Source organism: Buteo buteo, chromosome 1, assembly GCF_964188355.1.
Source record: "Buteo buteo chromosome 1, bButBut1.hap1.1, whole genome shotgun sequence".
Lineage (NCBI taxonomy): Eukaryota > Metazoa > Chordata > Aves > Accipitriformes > Accipitridae > Buteo > Buteo buteo.
The window spans coordinates 20,746,669-20,772,838 of record NC_134171.1 but is presented as its reverse complement, the minus strand read 5'-3'; the positions used below and the strand labels follow the sequence as shown (position 1 = coordinate 20,772,838).

The following is a 26,170-nucleotide window of genomic DNA, read 5'->3' as shown; positions in this document are numbered from 1 at the left end:
TATTTCTCCAACTCTCCACCTTGAAGAACTTTACAGTTCAACGTCAACTGGGAAGCTAGGTGAAGTGAGAGTTCGTCAGGAGCTTTCCTATTAAACTATCTAACCAAAAACTTTTTGATGGAGATGAGCCAGTCAGAGCAAACCCTTTTTGACAGAGAGAAAGCTTCTCTCTTCCAAAACAGAAATTCTGATTTGAGAGAGAATAAGAGGTTAGTTGTTCCTGTTCCTGCTTCAGAAAAAGGATTTAAGCCTCAGTTTGCTCCATTCCAGTGGAAACTGACCCACTAGACAGTTACATGGAAGACAGACTTTACAGCCTCTCTGGTCTGGGGTTTTATCAATGCCTATAAACTACTCTTAACTGGAAAAACAGGGAAAATAGATTATAAATCCCTAGAGAAATGATTACTGTACTTCAGTGGGAAGCAAGAGAGCTACTCATGTCCCAACTTTGCATCCAAAGCAAGTATCTTGACCAGACTTTTTTTAATCCTTTTCCACTTTTTTTTTTGTTTAAAGTTGCTCTATGTGGCCCTGTAAAATACATCAAATTGGTTAAGATTAGGTAAATTCAAGATGATTTCCACTTGGATAGCACACATGCCTGAGTTTTCCTAGTAGATATCTTGTATATGATTTTATCTTTTATACCTGAGCTCTTTACTGTTTACTAGTGACAATGAATTGCCAGAGAATAACAGATTCTAACTCAGTTCTGCTAGAGTCAGCAGCTTATTGAATTGCTATTATCATTCATCTGTTATTTGATTTTTCCCATTTTACATTGTTAGGTTTTAGAATAAATTGATTCATAAGTTCTGGCCATCAAGGCAACACCTTAACTCGTATTCAACAGAGGGGTTTCATGTGTGATCATTCCTCCTTCTGAGCCAACGTGACTGTTGGCCAGTGGAAAAAACCCCTAACAAACAGCATATTCTCTTGGCCTATATGACAAGTAACACAGACTTTAATTAGACTGCATCCATTACATGATTCATAACTCCCATCAGCCCTGAAATTTCCAGCAGTCTGGCTTAAAAACTGGTGTTCACCTTTGCTGTTACCTCTTTCCTTCCATCTTACGTAATAATTTGGCAGTACTTAGGTTTAACTTAAGGTCTAAGCTCATTTTTTCCACCCCCACTTGGGACCTGGACAAATGTCCTTTGCGTCAGGATATCACTGTATTTGGACTGTGAACTTCCTGCATCAGAATAATGAAAACAGTTCAGTTTTCAATGAACATGCCATAGTGCTTTTGCAGAGAACACTTCACAAGCTGACTAGCATTTAAACATCATTTTAAAAAGAAAGGAACATTTTCACAGGCTCATAAATACTGAATGAATTGAAGAACAACATAAAAATCAATGCTGTTAGTATTCACTCTAATACAACCAGCTGCAAAGAATTTACTTGTTAAAACAGGATGAAAGTACAGGTGAGAGAAAGAGAAGTTATATTGTAATATAATGTGAAACTGGTTAACAGACTTTTCTCCGATCCCCGCAGATGAATGGCAAAACTCTACCCTTATTTCATAACTCTATTCCCACAAGGTAGCTGGAGAAACAAGCTGCAGAGATTCATATATAATTTTTAAAAGCTATGACTGCATGACATACTTAAATTTTCTCCTTGCTGTGAAGATAATCCCATGCAGGTAGTAAGCCTAGTTTATTGTTTCACCACCCTAATGTCCAGTGAGAGGAGACTGATTTGTTTTCTAGTTTAACACATTTATATTGGTAGATATTTTCTATAAGCGTACTGGTAAGCTGACAGTAAAAAGTTGTGCAGAAGTAGAATTTTAGCAAAATTTATCATTTCAAGCTCTGAATTTCGAAGAAGTCCAGGATATAAAGACAGAGATAATACGTTTTAGGATGAAACACACTTGACTCATGACAGCACAAGAGCCAGGGTATCTGAATATAGAAATACAAAACAACAATAAAAATCACACTACATTTTTTCTTTGAATGAATAGCATAACATTGTTAATAACTTGAACAATGATCCACTTGGTAAAAAGTGCAGATGTATTTGAAAGCTTAAACACTCACCTATTGTATTTATCCTCCCAAAATAAGGAAAAGAATTTTCCTTATCAACATTACTTGTAAATTAAATGAAGAACAAACCATTTTTTCAGACCATTGCTTGATTTGTATGTCTATTAAATCTCCAAGGTAAAACTGTTTATCGAAAATTGATTTAGAAGTCCAAAACTTTCTGAATGTGCAAAACTGGGAAGATGACATAAACATCAGTCTCACAGCTGAGGTCATCACATCAAGCGGAGACCAAAACCCAGACAGCTCCTTAAACCCCAGCATGTTGTAAAAAGCAGTATGCAGCGGCAAAAGGACTGTCAAAACAGATACACATGCCCCCACTAAGGTTAATCCACATCAGGCTCTTCAGAAATAATTTAATTTGCTTGGAACTCTACTCTGAAATTTGTAATAACTAATCAGTAATCTGCATAGCACTGCCACAAGACATTTTCATTTGGAAAAAAAATAAACCAAATTCTTACTTCATCAAGAATTTTGTGTTACTTGCCTACTTTGTCAATAACAAGATTTAACACTTTTATTTATTTATTTATTTTTAATGGTTTCATATGGCATTCTGCTTTGTATTGCTGCAGATTGCCAGACTCTGCCACCTTAGCAACTATACTTAATCACAATGCTTGAAATGACTTCTATACAAATCAGGCTGCAACACCTATAAAATCTGAGCAGGATAAAGGAACAATGGGACCACTTACTTTCTTCCCTTAAAAGAAAGTAGATGCTGTGTTAGAAACTGCATTGCCATCAAGAGGCAAATCTGCAGTTGCCTTGTCTGTATGTTGAGGTGTTTGTTTTCTCAATCTTGCAAACAAAGAATTCCACAGAATTATGTTAAACAGTGTGGGAAATTTAAAATTCTTGCTTTCAAAGGCAAGGCATAGAAACACCTTTTGTTAAGACCAAGATATGAGTACATTAAAAAAAAAAAATCAGATATACCATTTCTTAACCTAATGTTTTATTTCATGTTAAAATCTAATAATGTTGCTGAATCTCTCTCTCACATTTTTGGGGAATTCCTGATTATGGTTTTTAAGGCAGTAAATTCAATCACCATGAATCCTCTACCTGCTCTTTCTCAATTTCCACAAAGTAAGATTGTTGGCAGTGAGAGAACTGAAATGGAATTTGAAGCACACCTAACTGAGAACAAACAGAAAAAAAGTACAAGAATAGGAAAAAGACATAATTTAAGACATTATAGCAAATATTACTGGTGACAAAAGGAACAATGGAAGATAACAAGATACAAACCAACCATTTTTGGCTTTGGGCTTCTTTTTGTGTGTGTATATCTATATGGCGCTGCACAAGACATGTTTATGCAGGTAAAGAAATATTTAGAGTTCACACTGAACTAAACTCTGCAACTACATGCACGTACAGAAGTATCATGCAAAGTTGTTTTTTGATCTCTGTTGGAGACAAGTCTGAAGTCACTGCTGCCACATTTGCCATGTGTAATGGAACACACCAATGTGGATCTTGGGATCAGATCCCATTTCACAGCACAGATACCTTGGTTGGATTAGCTCTAAATAGATGATGTACAATTCTATCAGAATTATCAAAATGAAGAAGAAGCACTAGAACAAACTGTCTTACTCGGGGGTGGGGTATCACTGGGCTCAAACCAGAATTAAACTCACTTGGAGATTTTAAGAACTAGTTATATGTTTGTGACCAGTTGGCTATTAAAGCAGACACTTTCAAGACAGAAAACATGTATAGATCTGTGCTTCTATCTTTTGTTCAATTCTTGAAGTTATTCTTCAAGCAGACCTATGAAGTTCTTAAAAAGATTCTGATGATATGGCCTGTAAGGCTGCAGTTTCTGTAACAAAATCCTTCCTTCTGTAAAGGACAGCCAATGAATAGCAATTTATTATAAATGTCTTAATGTATCAGTATAGCAACGAACAAATGAATGCAGTTGCTATTTATTTGTACATCAAAGGTCTCAAAGTCAAGTCACTCAGGAAAAGGTAAAGCAGAAAGTAAGAGATGGAAGTAGGGCACAGAAGTAGTTCAAATGGCACAAGGTCCCATCTTGCCTGAAACACATCTGTGGGGATTTGCAGAGGTGGATATGGACAAATTTCCCAGTGAACAAATCAGCAAATAGAACAAAGGTAATTTAGTTAAAAGCAGAGAAGATTTAAGGTTTTAATGAACATAGATGAGGGGGCAACAAGACAGCAAATATAATTAAAAGATAAATAATAAGCAAAGACTTTCTAAATTCAGATAGATTCACAAGCACCTTTATATGGTTCCAAATTACATGTGTCATCTTCAGATAAAGACCTGCAGATCATTAAGGCCAAATCTGTAGAAACTTCCATTCAATGTACCTACAAGCAGCTTAAAAACCAACGAACATTTCTTTCTCCCCCACCATACAGCACAACAGTAGAAACAGCAGAGAGATGACAGCACATTAGTCTCAAAAGTTACAGTTCACCTTAACACCAACTTCTCTCTCCTAAATTAGGCAGCAAAATTTACACATTCTGTGAAGAACTGCAAACTAATTAAGAACCTGGAAAAGTAGACATGAAAAGTAAGGGAACTGAGACTAGAATACAAAGGCAATAGCACATGGAAAAGATGACAGCAAACTTTCAACCATCCTTTCCCATACTTGAAGGAGATGCAGAACTAGAAAGATGTAAAATTCAGAAGGCTTTATCAGATCTTTCTGAGACAGCAGTTAGCTTGCAAGTTTGCTTCTACAGAGAATCAAGACTTGCTCAACTTATTTCTCTTTAGCATACATATGTTGATATTCAATACAAAAGAATTTCTAAATAAATATGGGCTGTAACGCTTCATGCCTTTGGCCTCACACTAAGCATGTGCTACTGGGTATCAGAAATAAATATCCTTTACAGACACACTAACTGAGCACATAGTGTTTTTTTCTATCCAATCTATCAATTTTTCTATCAATTTTTTCAACTCCAGTCTAAAAGGGCACTGTGAAAGGTAAACTACCTGTCCCAGTTCTGTAATTCTGAATGTCCTGAAATAGCATATATTGCATGTAATCCTCCAAATGAATCCTTTCCTCCAGCCAAATAATTTCACACCATTCTCCTTTTAATCCTCTACTCTGGATTTTAACAGGACTTATTATTGAGACTATCTATATAGCTAATTGCCAAGGTTTAGATGAAGAGATTTTTTTTGTGTCTGTAGTTCTTGATCTAAGACAAGCACCATCCCACGCAGTTTCTTCCAACTACACCAACACTAAAGTTTAGCAAGTGACCATTCTCTTTGCCAAAACCTCAGATCTAATTTCTATTCTGTTGCAGAAGAATCAATTTATCATTCCAGAAACAGACTGCAAGAGCGCTGAGAAAAATTCTGAAATGTAATCTGCTCATACCGTCCCTGTTTCAAACAGCAGAAACTCTACCCGTGTTGAGTTTCTGGCTATTTTACGTGTCTTAATAACAATGGCATTCACCTTTGCAGATGTTTCAATAAAAATCTGTAATGCTTCCTTATAGTAAAATGATCTATTTTTTCCAGTGACATCTCTCTCTCACCACACCTTCTTAACAACCATTTCTGGTCCCTTCACAGTCTTATGGATAAACTAGTAGTTCTTGTATTATTTTAATACGGAACTAGTACTGGTAGGTTTCTGCCATTCCAAATTCTCTCTGCTGTGTCCAGTTCCCATCTCAGAAACTTTTTTCAACTGACTGTGTCACTTGTGCTTGCAAACTAAAAGAGCGCATCATTTCTAGTTGTTCCTTATGGCCCTACTAGAGTATTCTCTGTCAAAGCAAGAAATAAGCTAGCTTGCTAAATTTCTAGTTCTAATTATAAACCAACTGAAAGAAGTATCAGACAGTCTGTAACTAAGAAAAGGATGAAAATAAGTCAGGTATAACTAGTTGCAATAATAAAGTTGCTAAAGTTAAACAATTAAACACAGTTCATTTTTTCTTATTTAATAAATAATACAAAAAGTGAACTTTTTTTTTTTTTTACATTATTGGAAAAAACAGTTTCTTATCTAACTCCAGCAATAATACAAGCAATAATGAAACCGATTTAGATTTTTGGGTGGACATTCCATATCCCGTTTAAGTGGAGTCCAGTGTGCATAGCCTCACAACTACTGATGACTTTTCCACTCCTGGGGTTGGTCTTCTTTTGTGTTGTTCTGGTTCCATAGATGACCTCACTGTTCATTCACAAAAAAAAAAAAAAAAAAAATCATATTCCTTGGTTAACATTGAAAAAATGCACAAAAAACGTGGCAAGTTTCAACACCTGATCAAATCATAACTACTTTTATATCATTGTACAGATGTTCAATTATGTTTGTCACATCAACAGTAACATGGCATTTTATCTTTAGCCTTGTAGAAAGAAATGAAACCCGACAGCATATGCACATAAACACACAGAGTACACTTGACAAAAACACTTTTATGTGGTTTACATTTCACTTTTATTTAATCCTCAAAACTGCCCATATTGCAGGGGTTTTCTTGATGAAATATGGAACTGAGCAATTAATTCTACAAAATTATGGTAAAAATTTGCTCATTTTTCTACCTTATTGCTAAGAAACTTTACAGGTGCACAGTTTGTAAAAATAACCCTTTTAAGACTGAATGTATGCACATGCTACAAGATTTTAAAAAAATGACATTAGCATAGCACCTCCAGATGGGGCAAATGCAGTGCTGAACACAGACAGAATGTTTACAAAGTTAGAACTGCTCATTTATTTTACAGCTTCTAAAGGGAAGAAATTGTTCAGTCCTAAAAGGGTTAAGTAGAAACCCTAATATACTTCTTTTTCTAACAAAGCTGCCACTCAATCCCACAGTACAGTGCTTGAAAACAAAGTCAAAAGTCTGGCACAGGAAAGTATACACATTTGTTCAGTACTCATAAACACAGCTGCTTTTGAAAGAAAGTAAAAAATATGGTTAATAATTGAAGAGCATCTTAGTTGCAAGGTGGACACCTCTATGGAGTCATTTAATCTACAAGTGGGTAGCTTACTTCCAACAGATAATTTGGTTCACTTGGCATTAATATTTTGTATATGGGGAATTCACTGGTTTATGTCTTGAGTGCATGTCTTTTCAGGTAACCATTCTGATCCTGTAAGTCTGTGCAATGAGGAGGAGTACAGAATACCATTATTAACACAGTTGTGGGATGCCCTCAGGGCAAATAATTAGGAAACACATCAGCAGCAGATTATTAAAGACTATGCTAGTGTTGAATTCTGAAATGCAGTTCCAAACAAAGAAAACAAGAAAAGGCATAGCTAAATTTGAGCACTTAATTTGCTTTTTCTTTCTACAGCTGGAACTATAACAACATTCTGAACACAGACTCAATTTCTATGTATATAGAATTAACAGCAGACTTAACAGCTAGACTTGAACAGTTATAATAGTTTCATAGTGAAACATTCTAAAAGTAGTTTTATCAAAATCTTGAGTTATTGTTAATATCATCAAAATTGATTAACAGCTCACAAGGCCAATAAATGTAACAATACCACCCCACAGGAAAAAGTTCAGGAAGATAATATATCTGAACAACCGGACATCTTAACAACAGCAAGGACCTGGAAGACCATTTCTGTACTACAGAATAACTACTGGCAATAATGGAGCCACAAGCCCAAGGGAAAAACGGGGTTTAAAATGGTCTTGTAAGCAGAACTTAATAGTCTCTTTTTCACCCACTTGGCTGTAGTGTGTAGAACAGCAGAAATTAGGCTAAGTTATTAGGTTCTTTACAAGTCAAGGAATATTATATCTATTGGGCAAAATTACTGCAAGTAAAGAAACTGAATATAAAAAGTATTGCATTTATATGTAAAAAATTTAAAATAATGAGTATAAAAGCACGTGTCAAGTTCTGAAAAGCTATTTTAAATAGTCTTTGAAGGTTAAAAGGCTTGTTATGGTTTGCCTACTGTGTATCATGGTTTGTTCTTGAATACCCTCTAAATCTGAGATATATCTATCTATCTATATATATATATAGACATCCATATATCTCGCTTTTTTTAATTCTCAGTCTAATTAGCAATGAAAATCTGTGGCTCTTGAATTAAGCCATACTGTAAGATACTTATGTGCTTCTAACAAAAACACTGTGAAATGATTCCTGCCACAACACAATTAAAATGAAATTTTATAGCACATACAAAGGTAAACAGATTTGCAAGTAAATGCCAGTAAACAGTTTAAAACAGAGATAAGGCCACAATGAATCCTGCCCTTGGTCACGGAAACGGAGATGAGGTGAGGCAGTATTCACTAGTGCTAAGAACCAGCATTGCAACTACGTCATGGGAATAAGTTTTGTAATACAGAATAGCAAATATGAAGGCCTGTGGTAGAATACAAGCACATTTTAGGAGGGACAGTGGCACCGATTTTACTATTGGCTAAACATGCTTTATAACCGATTTCTTCCTTTAACCACATTGTTTTCACACACACAACAGAGCACTAAAACAAACAAGTAGAATGGAGCGTCAGAGTACACAAATGTGGTGCAGAGACAATGCTGCAAAATGGTGGTGGGTGTTGAAACTGGAATAAGTGGTCAGAAGTAACAACCCTCTGAAAATGGTCAACAGATAAGCTTGTAAGCAATGCACTGTAGGAAGCCACAGGTTCAGATTTACACAGCAGTTGTGACTGTTGCTTCAGGGTATAGAAAAGGCTGAACACACCGTAAAATTTGTATTTTGGCTTTTAAAGAGGAAGATCACACTATCAGAACTTGTCCTATGAGTCTATGCCTAGTTCTGTGACTACAAATGAACTACTGGGGTATACTTTCAAATACAAATGAAGCAGGCAGGTCTACACGGAGGGACAAAACGTGGCAAAGTCAAAATGAAAAACAAATGCAACAACCAACAAAGTCAAAGTGCAAATGAGCCTTGAATTTATGATGGAGAGAAGACTTGAATGTTGCACAAGCTGTTGGCAGGGAAAGAGGAACCCACAGGAAATAAGGATGGGAGGAGTTGACATCTTCATAGTGCTTTTACGATTTTCTATTTGCCCATTTCTAAGTAATAAAATTTACTTCTAGTTATTATGGTATGATCACTTCACAATGAAAGCACGTTCTCAATACAAGTGTTACACCAAAGTCTGGCCTAATTTACTGAACAGTATGAAGAAAAACATGCTTGTTGTGATTCTCAAGTGATGAGGGCATCACCTACCAATCCCATTTGTAGCACATACTTCTCATGGTATTTTAGTTACATGCCAACAAGACAGAAGACATGCTGCCAAATGAAGTTATTGGGAACATTCCACTTTCAAAATAAAACATTTAACTTACACTTAATACAAATTATGTACAAGATTAGAAAAACCTGAACAGATCCTGAAACATTTTCAGATGCAATATGACTGAGCAAGGAAGAGGGGGAGTAACCCAGTAACAACCCTTCAAAAACACCAACATATGCCTGTGACATGAACAATCATTAATATGACTGCTTGAGATGCCACTTTAAAAAAAACTCATGTAATGTTAGAACCTCATGAATTATCACTATAAATACATATTTAAAAAAGGAAAACAGAAATAACTATTAACAATGACTGAAAACAGAGCACTAAAGTTAACATACATTGCATGTATTGCAGGCAAGGCAGAGGCATTTTTTAAAGCTTTTGCACAGACTTCATATAATCTTAAAAAAAATATGCTGGCCTTTACAAGGTTCTACTTGCTGAAATAAAAACAATTTCAGTTCATAAAAAGTCACAAGACTTCAGTTTAAAAAAAGGAACAGTTCCAGCCACAGACCAAAAATATATATATTTTTTTAAAACTGGAAGAGTATGGTAATTAGATTATACAAGCATGGTCAGGCTTGGAACCTGAATATACTTCAGAGCAAAAGCTCAGAGGAAAAAAAAATATAAACTATTTGGTAACAAAAGTGTACTATATGTTGTGATACAAAAAAGGTATGGTGAAAATGTACCTTTTATACTAAAGCTTATACAAGTTCCTTGGTCCATAAAAACTATGTTGTGTTCATGTTTTCTAGTTTGCTCAACATGTATCCCAGCCACATTTTTTGTTTCTTGCCCATTAAAAAAACCAGCTGAAAAATAGATTTTCAATAAAGTTCTTATGTTTCGGATTTTTTTTTTTTTTTTATTGTGGCTTCTATATTTTAAGATCAGCACTTGCAGGTAACAAGGTTCAAATAATATCACCTAAAATGGAAAGGTGTTTTCCCATGAAACCACAAAAATTGTTCAGTTCTCTTGAATGTAGCACTTAAAAGTCAGTTAAAGTCCAGACAAACAACAGTAGTTAGGAAACTACAGTTGCTGTAGATGATGTGACATTGGTTGGATTTGTGCTGACGTTTGTGTAACTTCCCTCGCTGTTTGTATTTGTTTCACTGGAAGCCATGAGGCTTGAGTTGGCTCTGAGGATTGCTCCAGCAGCGCTGCAGTGTGGTCGTGGCCCTGGTTCCGGTGTGTATGTAAAGGTAAGGCTGGTGGAGTAAATTATGCCATCGTTACGGACCAAAGTTACTGGAACCTGGACTGGCTGACGGACCCACCTCCAACCCTCTCGAAATGCAGAAATGTCTGGAACAACACATAGCATGCTCTCTGCGCATCTGAAAAACAGGAGAGTCACCTGAGCATAATACAATTTAAGCTTAAAGAATAGAATAGAACAGAACAGAACAGTTGGAAGGGACCTACAACAATCATCTAGTCCAACTACCTGACCGCTTCAGGGCTAACCAAAAGTTAAAGCACGTTATTAAGGGCACTGTTCAAATGCCTCTTAAACACTGACAGGCTTGGGGCCTTGACCACCTCTCTGAAGCCTGTTCCAGCGTTTGACCAACCTCTCAGTAAAGAAATGTTTCCTAATGCCAAGTCTGAACCTCCCCTGGCACAGCTTTGAACCATCTCCACGTGTCCTGGCACACAATCCCAGGGAGAAGAGCACAGCACCTCCCTCCCCACTTCCCCTCCTCAGGGGAAAACAAGGAGGTCACCCCTCAGCCTCCTTTTCTCCAAACTAGACAAACCCAGAGTCCTTAGCCACCCCTCATAGGGCATGCTGTCCAGCCCTTTCACCAGCTTTGTTGCCGTCCTTTGGACGCATTCAAGGACCTTCACATCCTTCTTAGATCGTGGGGCCCGGAACTGCACGCCATACCCAAAGTAAGGCTGCACCAATGCTAAACACAGCAGGATAATCACCTCTTTTGATCAGCTGGATGCGGTTTGCCCTCTTGGCTGCCAGGGCACACTGCTGACTCATATTGAGCCTACCATCAACCAGCACACCCAGATCCCTTTCTGCAGGGCAGATAGTATACACTTGAGTGTATACACATGAGTATACACTCTTCAAAGCATCCAGTAAAATGTAATCACCATAGAAGTAGTAGGATATACTGTACCTGTACATGGTTTCAGCTTCCACATCCCCAAACCAGACACGTAAATTTGGAGTGAAGTTCTGTCCTGTAAGTTCCAACATTGCTACATCCCCACCACCATTCAACTGGAAAGGGAGTGAATAGAAAAAAAAATAATCCACAAAACCCCATATATTAATAAAAACAAACACCCCCCCTCTCAGGAAAAAAAAAACAGAAAAAAATTCTTCACATGCATACAAGAACTGTAAACAGTGCTGTTTCTATCAGCTGGATAAAGCTGAAAGAAACACACCTACACAACTGAACTGTAAAGAAGTAACACATCTAAAAGTTACTGCCAATTAATTTGATATCCTGACGGAAATTCTAAGCTTTGACAGTGGCTACTTAGGAAAGAAGTCAACAAGGCTTTGAAAACAAAGAACAAAGAATCTTTCAGAGAATGTGTTAAGATAGCTTCAAGTTTTTCCACAGCAGAATGCTGGTTTTCTTAATAAGGTTTCAGTCTAGCTCTCTTTGATCTATAATTGGCTGTTTTAAGAGCCAAAATCAATTTCTAAATAATCAAATGGAAATAGAAGTCATAGGGCTATCACTACCATAGTATTTTAAGAAATAAAATTCTTAATGTATAGAACAATATTAATATTATTCCCGTGATGGACAGGCTTATGTATTCTGAAAGGTAGGTAAGAAAAATTATTGCAACTTAAAGTAATTTTCCTGTTTGTAAAGCTAGTAAGAATGTTTTCCTCCAGTATCTCACAAAGGTACCATGAAGGTTATGACAAAAATAATCTCACATAAGAGAGTTTATTAAAAAAAAAAAAATGAACTTACTTGAAGACTTTCTACAACAGGCACAGGTGTCACTGGAGCATGGACCGGTCCCATCCCCTCATAAAACGTGTATTCTGCTTTATCTGTGCTAATGATTGTCCAAGAAGCTCCATCATTAATCATTTCTTTATTTGGTTCTTTTGGGCATGGAGTGGCCTTAGAAAGAAAGAAAAGTTTTAAATCTGACCTGTAGACTCATTTGCCAAGTCACAGAGCTAAAGACCAACTCAGTCAGTAACATTGACCATTATTTCAAAAACATGTTTCCTTATGTTTTTCCTCTAACAAAATGACCTAGAGGAACAGTCACATAGATTTCAGCAAAACTAGTAGAAAACTAAAGCACTGTAAGTCTTATGATACTGTCACCTCTCCAACCTTCTGTTTATTATTTGGTTTATTTTAGTTCAGCTTTCAAAGTTTTAACATTATTCAATAGCTATTAACCAACAAACTACAGCAACTAGAAGTAGCTACTTTAAAATAAGATCTTGTTTTGTTAATGCAAAGTGACTAAACTAGCTACAGCCTGAAGTGGAATATTTTTCATTAGTTATGATTTACATCTGGCCAAGTTGTTTTTTTTTTCTTTTTTAGAGAGTTCTTCACCATCCACGAAATGATGCAAAACACAAGCTTCTATTTCAGTGTTTGTGCAAAGACCTGGGAGAGAAGCTGAAACGACAACCTTGCAAATTAGTCAGAAACTTCCACTGTCTCTTTGTAAATATTACTAAATTAGTATACATACACATATACATAGTTAGAAAATACACTGGCAACTATTTTTTTTATGGCAACAAAAGCCTCTCTGAACAATTCCATCATCTAGCAACCAATGAGGAAATTGCGTATAGGTTAAAAACAGGCACAAAAAAAAGGGACTCAAAAAATTCTAATTTTAATACCTAAATTCTGTTTTCTTCTGTTAAGCTTTAAGGATATCTAGGTATGTAACCATAACCTTCTCTCTGCAAAACTGTTAGATAAACTTCAATTAGCAGAAATTTACCAGTTCAGATGAAAGAAGTTAAGATCAAAGCTGCATTCTCATGTGGACTCTTCATTCTGATATGATCATGTAAAAAAGCACTGAAAACAGCTTGCAAGGGAAGTGTGCAATAAGGATAGTAACTACAGATCTTTCCAAGCTCAAGACCCAACTGATATTTTTATTAGAAACATATGGAGCTTATAAATTACTAGTCCAACTTCAAAAGAGGAACTGTTGTCTACTATTTCAATGCATGACATTTTGCCTACAGGTTGACTACAATTCCTGTTGGCATGGACTGACATACTTCAACTCATGACAAATAAAACCATGGGTACCAAAAATGAATGACCTTGTACAAGATCCTCGTCTGGCTTCTTCAGATCTGCTAAACCCCTGCCACAAAGTAGAAGGCAAATGCCACAGAATTTGTTCTGAAAGTCCTGCTATGTCAAGAATCTTTTCAGGAACACATTACTCCTTCTGTCACAGAAATCCTTGAAAGATTATAATGCCTCTTCTAGAGAAGCATTCCTCCTTGTCACTTCCAAATATAGCAGTTTACCTCCAGGCACTTCCCCTGCCCTTTCCTTTCCTTTTATAACTAAAACTTTCTCAACAAGTGGCACTGGAAGATGGAAATGCATTAACACCATGCTTAGTACCTCATGTATTGTCTGGCTTCACATGGGAGACAGGATGAGAAACAAACAATTGCAAAACATTACTGGATAAAGGACAGAATTCCCCAAGAACTGTAAACACAACAAGGACACAGACAAAAGGAAGCCAAGAAATATATTTGGATTTAAAAACACCAAACAACTGAACACCACTAACGCCCCCACCCTCCCCCAAACCCTCAAGAAAGCTCTCTATCAAAGGATGTTGAAGAAATGAAATTATAGTGGATTAGAAAAGTTGTGGGTGTTTTTTTTTTTTTTAAAAATAGAAAGCTAATTATAGGAAAACAAAAAGCAAAAGGTAGAACTTAACAGTCATTCTCCTTTCAAAATGCACAAAACCCAACAGTGCAGTTCCCAAGACTGGTGTTGTGATCAGTTTTATTCAACGTCCTCACCAGTGTGCTGGTAAAGTCAAGTCTTCAAACTTCTGCATGATCCTAAGTTTTTCAAGTAGTTAAATGCTGTTACAATTGCAAGGATTTTATGTCCAGAGGGACATAAAAATGAACATAGGGGGCAAAAAAGTGGCAATGAGATTCAATTTCGATAAAAGTGAGGTTTCTAAAGAAAAATTCTATAAATGATGCTCAAAATACTAAACTTGGAACTGGTAGTTACATCTCATGATCCTGGAGTCACCACTACAATTTTCTGGAAACACCAGCTCAATGTGCAGTGGCAGCCACAAGTGGCAACACAATACAGGACATAATGAGAAAAAAATATTGAGAACAACGTACCAGGTATTATTTTGCCAGCGTAAAACCATTGTTCACCTAATTCTGGAATACTGTGTGCAGTTCTGGTCTCCCTGTCTAAGACAGACATGGTGAAAAAAGAGAAGGTACAGAAGGGGCAATTAAAATCACCAAGGAGCTGCTGACCTTATGAGAAGAAATTGAAAAGACTGTGACTCTCCAATTTGGAGAGAAGAAGTTAAGATGTTTATGGGTAAGGTGAAAGCAGAACTGTTGCTCACTAAATCACAGAAACTATTAGATCTTTCAAAACAAATACAGCAAAAGTCTACTACACAGAGGTCAGGAAACATCTTGAACTTTCTGCCACAGTATACTGCAGAAAAAGAGCATCAGCACATTCAAAAGGAATCAAACTGATAGACTACACATCCACAAAATGATACTAGAAGATAGAGTCAGGGATGCAGCCTTTAACAACCTGTAATACAAGAAGTGTGGATGCTGGCAGAATACAACTGCACTGGACTGCATAAATCGACCAGGTCTGCCTGCTTCCTGTAAGAACCATCTCCTACAGCTGCTATTAGACATAGATACTGACTATGCTCTGATTCAGTAAGGCAGTATTTATATTCTTTCTGTATTCTCCAGAACACATGGACATCCTTCAAGAGAGATCTGGCTGGTACTTCAGCAACTGAATTTCAAGGTTTTTTTACGTTCATGCTGACCTGCTGACTTTTTACAGCCACTCTGCTTTAAGCCTCTAAGGTCTCTATATGGGGCTATTTCCACTCACCCAAGAGAGACCTGTCACCCTAAAGTAAAGTTTGGGGTTTTTTTGTGGTTTTTTTTTGGTGTTTTTTTTGTTGTTGTTGTTGTTTGGGGTTTTTTTGTTGTTGTTGTTGTTTGGGTTTTTTTTGTTGTTGTTGTTGTTGTTTTTTGTTGTTTGTTTGTTTGTTTTTTTTTTACAGTGACCAGAGTCTGTCTTGACTCCTACTATAGGAACTGTATTCAACAGTAAATGCTTAAGAGCAGGCAGGTGAAAGATGCTACACATGCCTGTTGCTCTGGTCTTGGTCTTCTGGTCCAAAGGAAAAAACAGATAAAATGGGATTTCTCTCCTGCCACTGGTAAAAAGAGTTTATCTTCCATAGTGATTTCACTTACCAAAGAGTGATAACAGCTTCATGTGCAAGTTAACAGATTTTATTGAACAAGTAGAAACAGGAGGTACCTACTCCACTAAAAGAATTCAGAATAGTGGGTTGTCCCTTTATCTAAGCCCTACCCATGTGGAAAGTTCAGAGCTCTTATGAGATTGGGCTCCATGAGTGCTGCAGAAACTGAAGGATGGAAGGATGTCTTGGTAGTCCCACACACAATTCCACGATGTTGAACTAAGGTAGCTCTCAGAGAAGCAGGATTTGCTTCTTCATCCAGCCCTTCCCATAAAGTACTTTGAGAAAGATCAAATAACAAGGCTGATCCCGAGTTACTGCAATTCCTGTTTCGTAGCTTTCTCTTCTTCTTGACGAAGGTCCATTCTCCTTTACAAGAAAGTATATTGACAGATATATATCTCTGCCACATGCTGTGAGGACAACCAATAGATCTGGTCCCTTCTGAGACACAAGTCATGAATATGCTTCCAGCAACATGAACAAAGCTTCCAATATTCTCTTTCCATTGTCCCAAGTCAGGATAGAAGTCAACTGAGCCTTTATCAATCCTTCTTGTCACTTCCCTTAAGGGAAATCTTTAAAAAGTTAGTTTCCTCCTTTCCTACCTCTACCTTTCTTACCCAGGAAGCTACAGCTGCTCTCCTAAGGAAGTCCCAAGTCTTTACCCAGTGTGGCCATCTTCCTAGAGCACAGCATTACCTCTCAACACCCTTTGCTATTTGAGCTGCCCTGGATGTTTAAATAAAATTGCAATACTTAGGTAGGCCTGAACTTGGTCACAGTCTTGTTACTCTGATGGGAATTACCATGCTGAAAGTCTGCTAAAAGCATGCTAACATACGTATGAGACTAAAACCACAATTTGTTAGCATATTGTATAAGCTGTCAGAACAGTTGTACGTTTTGGTATTGTTTTTACAGCTCTCCCTAGCGGTTCATTCCTCTTACAGTAACTTGCTAGGGATGTTTTTCTCCACCTACTGGAGAAACAAATACTTGAAGACTGAGACAGCTACATACTTTACAGACAAATCAAATTTCTGCAGCTTCACAAATTACTGTGGTCAACTGCCATAGCTGTCTATGTTTATGCTCTTAGCCAAGAGCAAGACAGTGCAGTTCTCCTAAGTTCATCATGATATAAGACCATCATGAACTATATAATTTTCTATTTGCTGTAATCTAGAAATGGACACACAAGTAAGTGATGCAACTCCACTGGCATATGTCAACATGTTACGCCACAGTATCATGATTGCATGCACAAGTTCCTAGTGCGTTTCCATTTCTTCCATTGGAGAAAATAGAATTCATTGTCCAGACAGACATGGCAGAAGGTTATGAGGAAAGAAAATCAGATCTGGAAAGGGACAGACAAAGTTTGTTGCTTTCCATCCTCTGTCCTTTCAAAACAAAATATTAGACTTGCATTCAAAACCAACTGCAAAACTGGCATTCATACATATTTTGGGAATATTTGGGAAAACTTTGCAACCATGCTTCTCATCTATTGAAATAGTTTTAAACAACTCACTTGAAACTGGATTATTCTCTCCTGGGAAAGGCACAAATACATTCTCTCAGTGTCTTTAAGGTAAAATGCACATTTATGGAGCTGCGATACTGGATCATCTGCATCCAATAACGCTGTTTGTTTATCTACTTTTCGAATTATCTGTGAATGAAAGTTGTACATATATATATTTAGGACAATTTCTATACTTCATTACATTGGAATTACATATGTACTGTTAGTAAAGGAAGTGAAAGGTCATTTTTTAATTTCCATGCCTCCTGTTTTAACATCAACATTAGATTCATAGTTCTCAATGCTTTTGAAACAAGTACACAACATCAAAGTGACACTCAGTACTACAGCTTCAATGTGCTGCATGCATATATATTTTCTAATTTTTGCTACAAGAGTGGGGAAAAAATTTGAAGCTTCAGCAAAATCTACTTTTGTTCCATTTCCTGGTACAAAAGAGCTTTAGGTCAAGTATCAATAAACTTCTATAGAAGCTTCCACCATTGATAGCATCAACAGCAGTCTGTAGCAGACTGGTTGCTGAACAAGAACAGTTGAAAATAAGGATTTACTTTAAAGGTATTGAGATGTCCTTAAGTACAGTTTTGCAAACACAATAATCAGTGTATCTTAAAAATAGTTGGACATTAAATACTACGTAAAGACAACTGCAAAGAACAATTGTTCCTTACATCTGGCAATTCAGTGAAAAAATATCTGCTGACTTAATTCAGAGCTGTTATACTCATTTATTTTTAAAAATTAAAAAAGTTATTCCCTTACAGACAGTGGAAATCTGTAGCTTGGAATTTTAACTCAACTTCTAGAAAAAAGTTTAATACTTCATTTTATGCAACATCAGCAGAAGCAGCACCCAAAGTGCTTGAAGATTTCTAAGCCGACAATCAGAAAGCCAACCATGTCCTCTGGGATCTCTAATGATAATAAATGGCATTATTAGCAATATAAGTTTCAAGGTCAACTTGTTTCTTCAAAGTTCTTTGCATTAACCTATAAAATGTCTGCAAGTTACCTTCTAATTGCATCGCCTTCAATCAATCTTGTAAGGCAGCATGACCAATGTTCCCAATAGCAAGCAAAACAGGGACCTTTACCCTAATTTGTTTTAATCTATTTCTACCTACAAAATAAGGTTTCTGGAATCATAAATGATGGCATCTCCTTTTGGCAATAAGAAAATATTAACATGAAACCCACAATTAAAGTGAGAGCCTCTTACTGAATTTCATGTGCACTGAACCAGAGCAGTAGTAACCAGGTCTGGATTTTTCTGTCAAATAATGTGATTTAAAAAAAAATATCAAAAATCTATTTAAACGATCATTTTATACCATTTACTATGAGCAGGCTACCTTCTTTTCTAGCCAAGTTTGATATTGGGAGAGAATTTCTCATCACAGTCCTAGTAAAATAAGTCTGGGAAGAGGAACAAAAGCCTGCCTGCACGGAAGGTTGGTTTTACACTGGTGCATTCCAAAAATTGTTTCTAGTTCAAAGCAGAATTAGTAAAGCCTTTTATGAAATTCATAATGGGCTGACAAACAATAATTTCACAGAAGATCTCATATGAAGCACTGTTTATTATCAGTCATATAAAATTTCACTTAGGCTGGCATTAAGTACATTAAAACAGGAGAAAAAAATTCTATAATTATACTTAAATTTATTTATAAAAACTATTACTGTGTATCCAGCAATAAAATAATTTTTTTAGTTCACAAACCTTAACTGGTTATAATCAATTTTGTATCTGTGACAAAGACAGGGGCTGACATTGTCTCTTTCTAAACAAAAGTGATTCCAAAGGCATTTCCAATGTTCCATATTTAAAACGGACAGTATTAGCAAATGACCAAAATGCTTGTGCAAGCTGATATTGGTATAATTATGTATCCTTAAAGGTACACAGAAGTGCATTTAGATTCAAATCGGTAGAGTATTTTTAAAGCTGTGCTGAGCTCAACAAATGGAATAGTCCTATTGCCTGCAAACACTTTATTCATCTATTCTATATCAATATTTAAAGTATTTTGCTACACTGGGACCTACATGACTGGTTTTAGACATTTTCTTAAGGACAGCTTGCAGATTAACCTGCTTTGGCAGGTTTGAATTCTGAAAAATTCTCTATGCTTATTTCACAAGCTGTTCTTTGCTTACAGGATTAATCTGCAGATATAAAAATATGCTTTTATTAAAATGAATACCATTTTCCATATAAAACATGTATTACCAGAGGGAAACATACAAAGCCAAAAATTCTAACCAATGCAAAGTCAACTATGCAATTACACTAAGTAGCCATCTACAAATTAATTACAGCATTGGAGAAATTAAACTGTACCAGTCTTGGGAGTGCCATGCCAGTAACTGAGCATACAAGTTTGACAGTCTGCCCATAATGAATGTAGCCGTCTCTCACTGTGAATTCTTCTCCTTCCGATTCATCATCATCCACTGCGTGAAACAGGAATTTTCTCATTATTTGTTTTAGCTACCGTTTTCCTCGATAGGAGGAACATTTAACATCACACTATTACATCAAATATACACTCAGTAAGAAAAAAATATCTGCATATGGGCAACTAATACGGAGGAAAAAATGCAGGACAGTTTTTGTCGGGATGGAGGGAGGGAGGGAGGTGAAAAAAATATATTGCTTCATTTTTACTTACAGAGGTGAATGTAAAATGCTCCCCACTGTTGTGAACTGGCATGGAAATTACCACCTTCTACGTGCAAATATCTGGTGCTAACTGTTTGGGATCGAAGTCTATTAAATAGTGCCACTTTTGTCCCTGACGCAATACATACTGCAAGGAACACACACAGACTTGAGATTATAAAATTACTTCATGACATAGAAAAGTAACAAAAAGTCACAAATACAGTAAAATAAACTCATGAATACTGGAAATCAAGAAATAATTCTCAACTATTGGTTAACTTAGAAAATATTTACATTTGTGACAGACCAAAAATAATCACAAAATTACAACTGGGATAACATACATAGTGGCTGTTCTCCAAAGGCATGCTAGTTCATAGAATTTTGCCACTTAGCCAAATGGGCCAGCGCTTGCCAGCTGAAAACTCCTTCTGCTCATAGTTCTCCAGCAACTGATTATTTGAGCAGAAGCTTTAGCTTGCCCTTGTGAGGTACATAGACAACCTTTAGTGATCATCTGAAGTATAAAGAAAAATTATTCTTATGAATCACAATCAATTGAAAGGAAGACAGACATAACTATGCAAAACTGTAACCATGCAACTTGAAATTAGCTCAGATCTGAACTTACTTATAATTCAAGAGGGACAAATGCTAAGTCTGCTCCCCTAAAAAAAAATCAGCAACTACCATTTTGACATCAAAACGGGCATGTTTCTCCTACTTAGTTCATATTTACTATCAAAGAATTCTTAGTTCGTATTCATTGTCCATCACAACTATCTGTCTGAATACAAAGTCAACAGCGCATACTCTGAGCCCACGGGCGTGAACTGCACAGCAACAGATTGCCTTTAGTCATGTGGCAAGCTAGCGGCCCCGAGATCCACATTCCATAGGTGAATGGGTTCCAGCCCAACACAGATGGAAGAGCCTTTTAAAGCACTAGTGAAGAGAGAGAGAAAAACAAACAAAAAAAAAGGGTATCTCTTGAGGTGCTCCAGTGGTATGCAGGCAAAAACTTCGGAGGAAAAGCAAAAATGCTCCCAATTATACATTAGCACCAGAGATATCTTTAGTTAAAAAACACGGTAAGTAAATAAATCTGGGTGAAATATCACCATACAGATTTCTTAATGAAATACTTAAAAGGAACCATGCAAAATATATTAAAAATAAAAACAACATGAAAATGGCATGAAACAGTAAGAAGTAAGAAGGTGGCTGTGATGTGACGAAGTGCAGTTTGGGTGACATGATGCTACTCATTTACCACAATCTGAAAGCTATCTCTTTGATACTGATCAAAACCTCCTAAGCACCAGATCATGGCAGTTTAAGAGATCCAACAGCTTAGAAAACTGAGGTAGAGCGTTCTTTATGCATTTGTCTACAAGGATTCACTCCTCAGAATAAAGGTTTTTTGGTGGACCTTTTATATTTACTAAATAATTAACTGTGACTGCATAAAACTCAACAGTGTAACCTATCTATATCGGAATACTTTAAAATACACTGATGTGTACAGTTCTAAAATACATTAGAAAAAAATTTGAAAATTTCATTGTATTTACTTTGTAGTCAGACCTCAGAATACGTAAGAAAAAATTAGTAGGAAACAAAATGAATTGCTACATAAAGAAAAGAACTGTAAAATACTTACAGTCTGCATTTTTCAGTGACTGTTTCTTTTTAGAAGGTTTAGAGATGACTTTGATCCGTTTACTGAGGAACACACCGATGTCATCACTATTGCCATAGAACATTTTTACCGATAACATGAAGTGCTTTCTCTTGTCCGAGTCTGATATGTACAATGTTTTGGCAGTGCAATAATTCTGTAAGTGAAAACATACTGTTGTTTCTTCTTTCAAGTCAACCCAGTTCAAGAAACTATGTATATTTAATTATGAACAAAATAGGAAAATTGATGCAATAGTTTCTAAAACATACCAGAAACTGCTTTTTCCATCTCTTCCATATGGATATCTTTTATGACTACTGTTTAGCTTTGTGAAGTTTAGCACCCAACTTCAGTACTTTAGCATCTTTCTAAAGACCTTTACCAGGACTGGAAAACAGATGATTAGAGACTATACTTGCGTCAAAGCCATCTCTGAGTGGTTAAAAGCACTACTAAACATTACATTTGAGTAGAGCTACACGGGCAGTACACTGGGCATGCATAAGAGACTGCCTGTGCAGAAAATGTGTTGAGCCAAACTTTTCTTGAAAGGATGGGAGATGGTTGGGTTTTGAAACACTAAAAAGTTCCTTTTGCAAAGTGTTCATGCTAGGCGACAACAGGAGCTTAAAAAAAACAAAAAACAACTCAAAAAGAACTTTTATTATTCTTTATTATTCTTTTCCTATTCAGCAACATATGAAGCATTTCTAAGTAGACTGTGCTGGAAATACTAGGTAGCTATAAAATACTGCTTAATAAAATAACCAGCTAAAATGAGGACTCACATGCTGCCAGTTCTATTCTTGTAGCAATTTATATTGCTGTAAAAAAAAGAGTCTACTAAATTTATTAAGATGCTATTTCAATTATATTTTTATGCAAAGGGACTTAAAGACCACTTCAAGCAGCAGATGTTGTTCAGATACTTCCTTGATGAGATTATCCATTTATGCAAGCCAGGGACAGGGACATGGAGTTTGGGCCAGAAACCTTACTTCAGTTAACCACTGATACCTACCGAATAACCTAACAGTTTATTGACTCAGAATCAACAACCTGGAAATGAAAGGTTAGTACCCTGCTATGATCCCATGATCCAAATCCACCTATTCAATTGTCCTACATATTTTTGAGGGATTTTTTTAAAACCACTTATGTAATATCTACTATAGTGTAACAAAAATTATAAAAAATAAGCAAGGGTATTCTTTGAAATATGCACCATGTAGCTATAACATCCTTTGCACTAATCTGAGTGGTTTATTACAATTCTTCTACCTTTCCTTCCAAGTTCAGCTGCTGCATTTCTTGGTCACTGTTTCCTATTCCAATGAAGGCGCAAGGTTGTGACTCTTGCTCAGTGCAACCATCCCGTTCCATTTGCTCTTTTTTTTTCTTCCATCCACTGCCCATAAGATACACACACGGAGGAGGACAAAAGAACCTGAAAATGAAAAATGCATTATGAGATTACACACAGCTTTCAAGAAAATTCTTGAGACAAACTGTTGCGTACCCAAAGCTTTCTCAGCCCACTCATACTTTGCATTTGAGTTTATACATGCACACCCTTCATTTGCCTCGAAGATTTTCTAAAATGCAAATCAAAAAAAGAGAAAAAGCAAGGAAAATTAGCATTAGATGCACTGTCACTGAGTATCTTTCCAGTTCAATATATGGTAACAGTCTGCATCTCTATAAAATGAAAACACTTTCTACCCTTACAGAAAAGAGATTCCTAAAGAAAGTAAAAAGGCCTTGAAAGTGATGACAGTGTTTGCTTTTGTAGGTATGTCGTGGTTTAAGCCCAGCAAGCAACTATGCACCATGCAGCTGCTCGCTCACTCACCCCCTCCCAGTGGGATAGGGAGGAGAATCAGAGAAAAAAAAGTAAGACTCATGGGTTGAGATAAGAATGATTTAATAACAGAAGTAAAATGCAATACTAACAACAATAATAAAACACAATAACAACAATGACGAAAAGGAATAAAATAAAATAAATAAATAAAACCCAAGAAAAGACAAGTGATGCACAATGCAATTGCTCACCACCTACTGACCGATGCCCGAGCAGCCATCCGCCCCTCCTGGCCAACTCCCCCCAGTTTATATACTGAGCATGATGTTGTATGGTATGGAATATCCCTTTGGCTAGCTCTGGTCAGCTGTCCTGGCCATGCTCCCTCCCAGCCTCTTGTACACCTGCTTGCTGGCAGAGCATGGGAAACTGAAAAAATCCTTGACCTAGGATAAGTGCTACTTAGCAACAACTAAAATATCAGTGTGTTATCAACATTATTCTCACACTAAATCCAATACACACTGTACCAGCTACCAAGTCAAAATTAACTCTATCCTAGCCACAACCAGGAAAAGGTGCTTAACATGATGGAGCGATTAATACACACAGAACAGTTCCACAAACTAATTTAATGGACAACTGCTAACTACAATTTCTGAACATTTAGTGTTTCATCATTAGCAAGGAGGGAGTCTATTCCTTCCAAGCATAAATCTCTTTTCAGTTTTTTAAATGGAACAGATGATTTTACATCTTCATCAGTAACTGCAAAAGATATGTAGTCTTTAGCAGCACTGACTGAAATCAGTGTAGATACTACTTACAGCAACATGCTCAAAATTAAATGCAGCATTATAATACAATGTATTGATCTTGAAATCTCCACAAAATGTTAAAACGCAAATCCTAATCACTTTTGGGTTTAGTTTAGCCAACAGCTGCAGTGTTTTTTATCATAATTTAGTTAAGACCAAAGTTCATAAAGCAGAATGAGTACATCCAGTTGTGAGGTAGCTAATGAAGCATGAAGGGAGAGGATAACTGAAAGTTTTTAATTATTCTATTTATTTCAAATTGAAGAGTAGTGCTTAACTTGGCACTTCTGAAATCCAAAGACGACTCCTACCTTATATAGGTAGGTAGGATTTTTTTTTTTTTTTTTTTAAATTTGCCTTGGGACAACTGAATTAATGGATTATTTCTATTAAATACCATATGAAGCTTGATTAGTGGAAGTCAGCTTTAGCATGAAAATGAAGTCTAACACACTTCTTTATCTCACCTATTCAGCAAAATTACCTTTATTTAACAAATATATAATGCTTTTCTAAGTAACAGAATTCTTAATAGATTAAACCAAAGTCCTGCCTTAATAATCACATAATAGAATGTAAATATTAAGAATCCATATAAATAAATGCAAAGATTTGTAATCATTTTAGTTAATGCACATAACTAATCTATAGCCTTTGTCAGAGAAACAAAGAACCAAATTTTAAGTTTTACTGCAATTCAAAATGTCTCAGTGGTTATGATAACGGGCAAAAATTACCCCCTGCACGCAAAAAAAAACCTTTCTATTTTGCCAATAAGTGAAAAAATTTCACTGTGGATTTAATTTCACAGTTTTTAAAACAACAAAACTCACGATATACCAATATGCATACAACTTAAATATCTATGAACATCTTTCAAAGGTATTGCGCTCTGGTTTGAAAATAGACCACCTACAGAAGAGAATTTGTAGAAAGTAGCTCACTATGTGACATCAAAAGATCTGCACGTTTGAGAAGCCCATTAAATTAATTTGTGAAACTGCTCCTACAGATTGTTTTTTAAACTTCATAATTGTAAACAAATAGAATGTCATTTTTCTAAACAAACATCATATTTCCTCTATTATGATAATCCATTTCAGCAAAGACTTATCATAACAATTATTTGCTTCTTTTATTGCCTTCACACTGTTCTGAAGCATAGAAATTTTGATAAATATGGAATTATGAATTAAGAGAAAGCCACGTTAGAAGCAAACTATTCAGAGTTTAACAACTACTGTGTTTTCATGTGCTTACTGCATCAGTTTCAACCACTTGTATTTTATTCTTTGGGTTAATTATGGGTCATATGAAGGCTCTGGATTTTTTTTTTCCCCCCAATTGAAAATGCAGAACACAGAGAACCAAGGCAACAGGTAGAAACCTGCCAATTTGCAAAGCAGATGTTTCCTGATGGAACTATCAACTTATGAAACTACACAATAAACTACCTCAAAAATAAAATTTAACACTTTTGCAGTAGCAGCACAAGAGAATAATTCCACTAGCACAGCCATGTTATAGTTATCTGACATTAGAATGGGTTACTGTAACTTTATTGCTGTAAGAATAAAAGTTCTGAAATTTGAAAATCACCATGAATAGAAAAAGTAAGCAGTAATAAATGTTATCAAACAGCATATCCCTTTTTTGCTTGCTATTATGCCTTTTGCTTCTTATCTTCTGCTATCTGACCTC

General features: G+C 36.1%; 1 protein-coding gene across 7 annotated transcripts in view; it reads right to left on the bottom strand.

Moving 5' to 3' along the window:
* Positions 1 to 6,040: 6,040 nt before the first annotated feature.
* Positions 6,041 to 26,170, bottom strand: part of RBPJ (recombination signal binding protein for immunoglobulin kappa J region) — a 64,483-nt gene continuing 44,353 nt past the window's right edge. For 6 of the 7 annotated variants that reach the window (XM_075024130.1, XM_075024093.1, XM_075024103.1 and 3 more), the window contains exons 4-11: positions 23,129 to 23,294; positions 21,827 to 22,001; positions 20,171 to 20,308; positions 19,840 to 19,952; positions 17,481 to 17,621; positions 12,382 to 12,537; positions 11,560 to 11,663; positions 6,041 to 10,758 (exon numbers count right to left, since the gene is read on the bottom strand). In XM_075024130.1, the coding sequence (XP_074880231.1) occupies positions 10,443 to 10,758; positions 11,560 to 11,663; positions 12,382 to 12,537; positions 17,481 to 17,621; positions 19,840 to 19,952; positions 20,171 to 20,308; positions 21,827 to 22,001; positions 23,129 to 23,294 (1,309 nt within the window). In that variant the 3' untranslated portion in view covers positions 6,041 to 10,442. The remainder of the gene's footprint in view (positions 10,759 to 11,559; positions 11,664 to 12,381; positions 12,538 to 17,480; positions 17,622 to 19,839; positions 19,953 to 20,170; positions 20,309 to 21,826; positions 22,002 to 23,128; positions 23,295 to 26,170) is intronic. The other variant, XM_075024111.1, reaches the window with a different exon arrangement.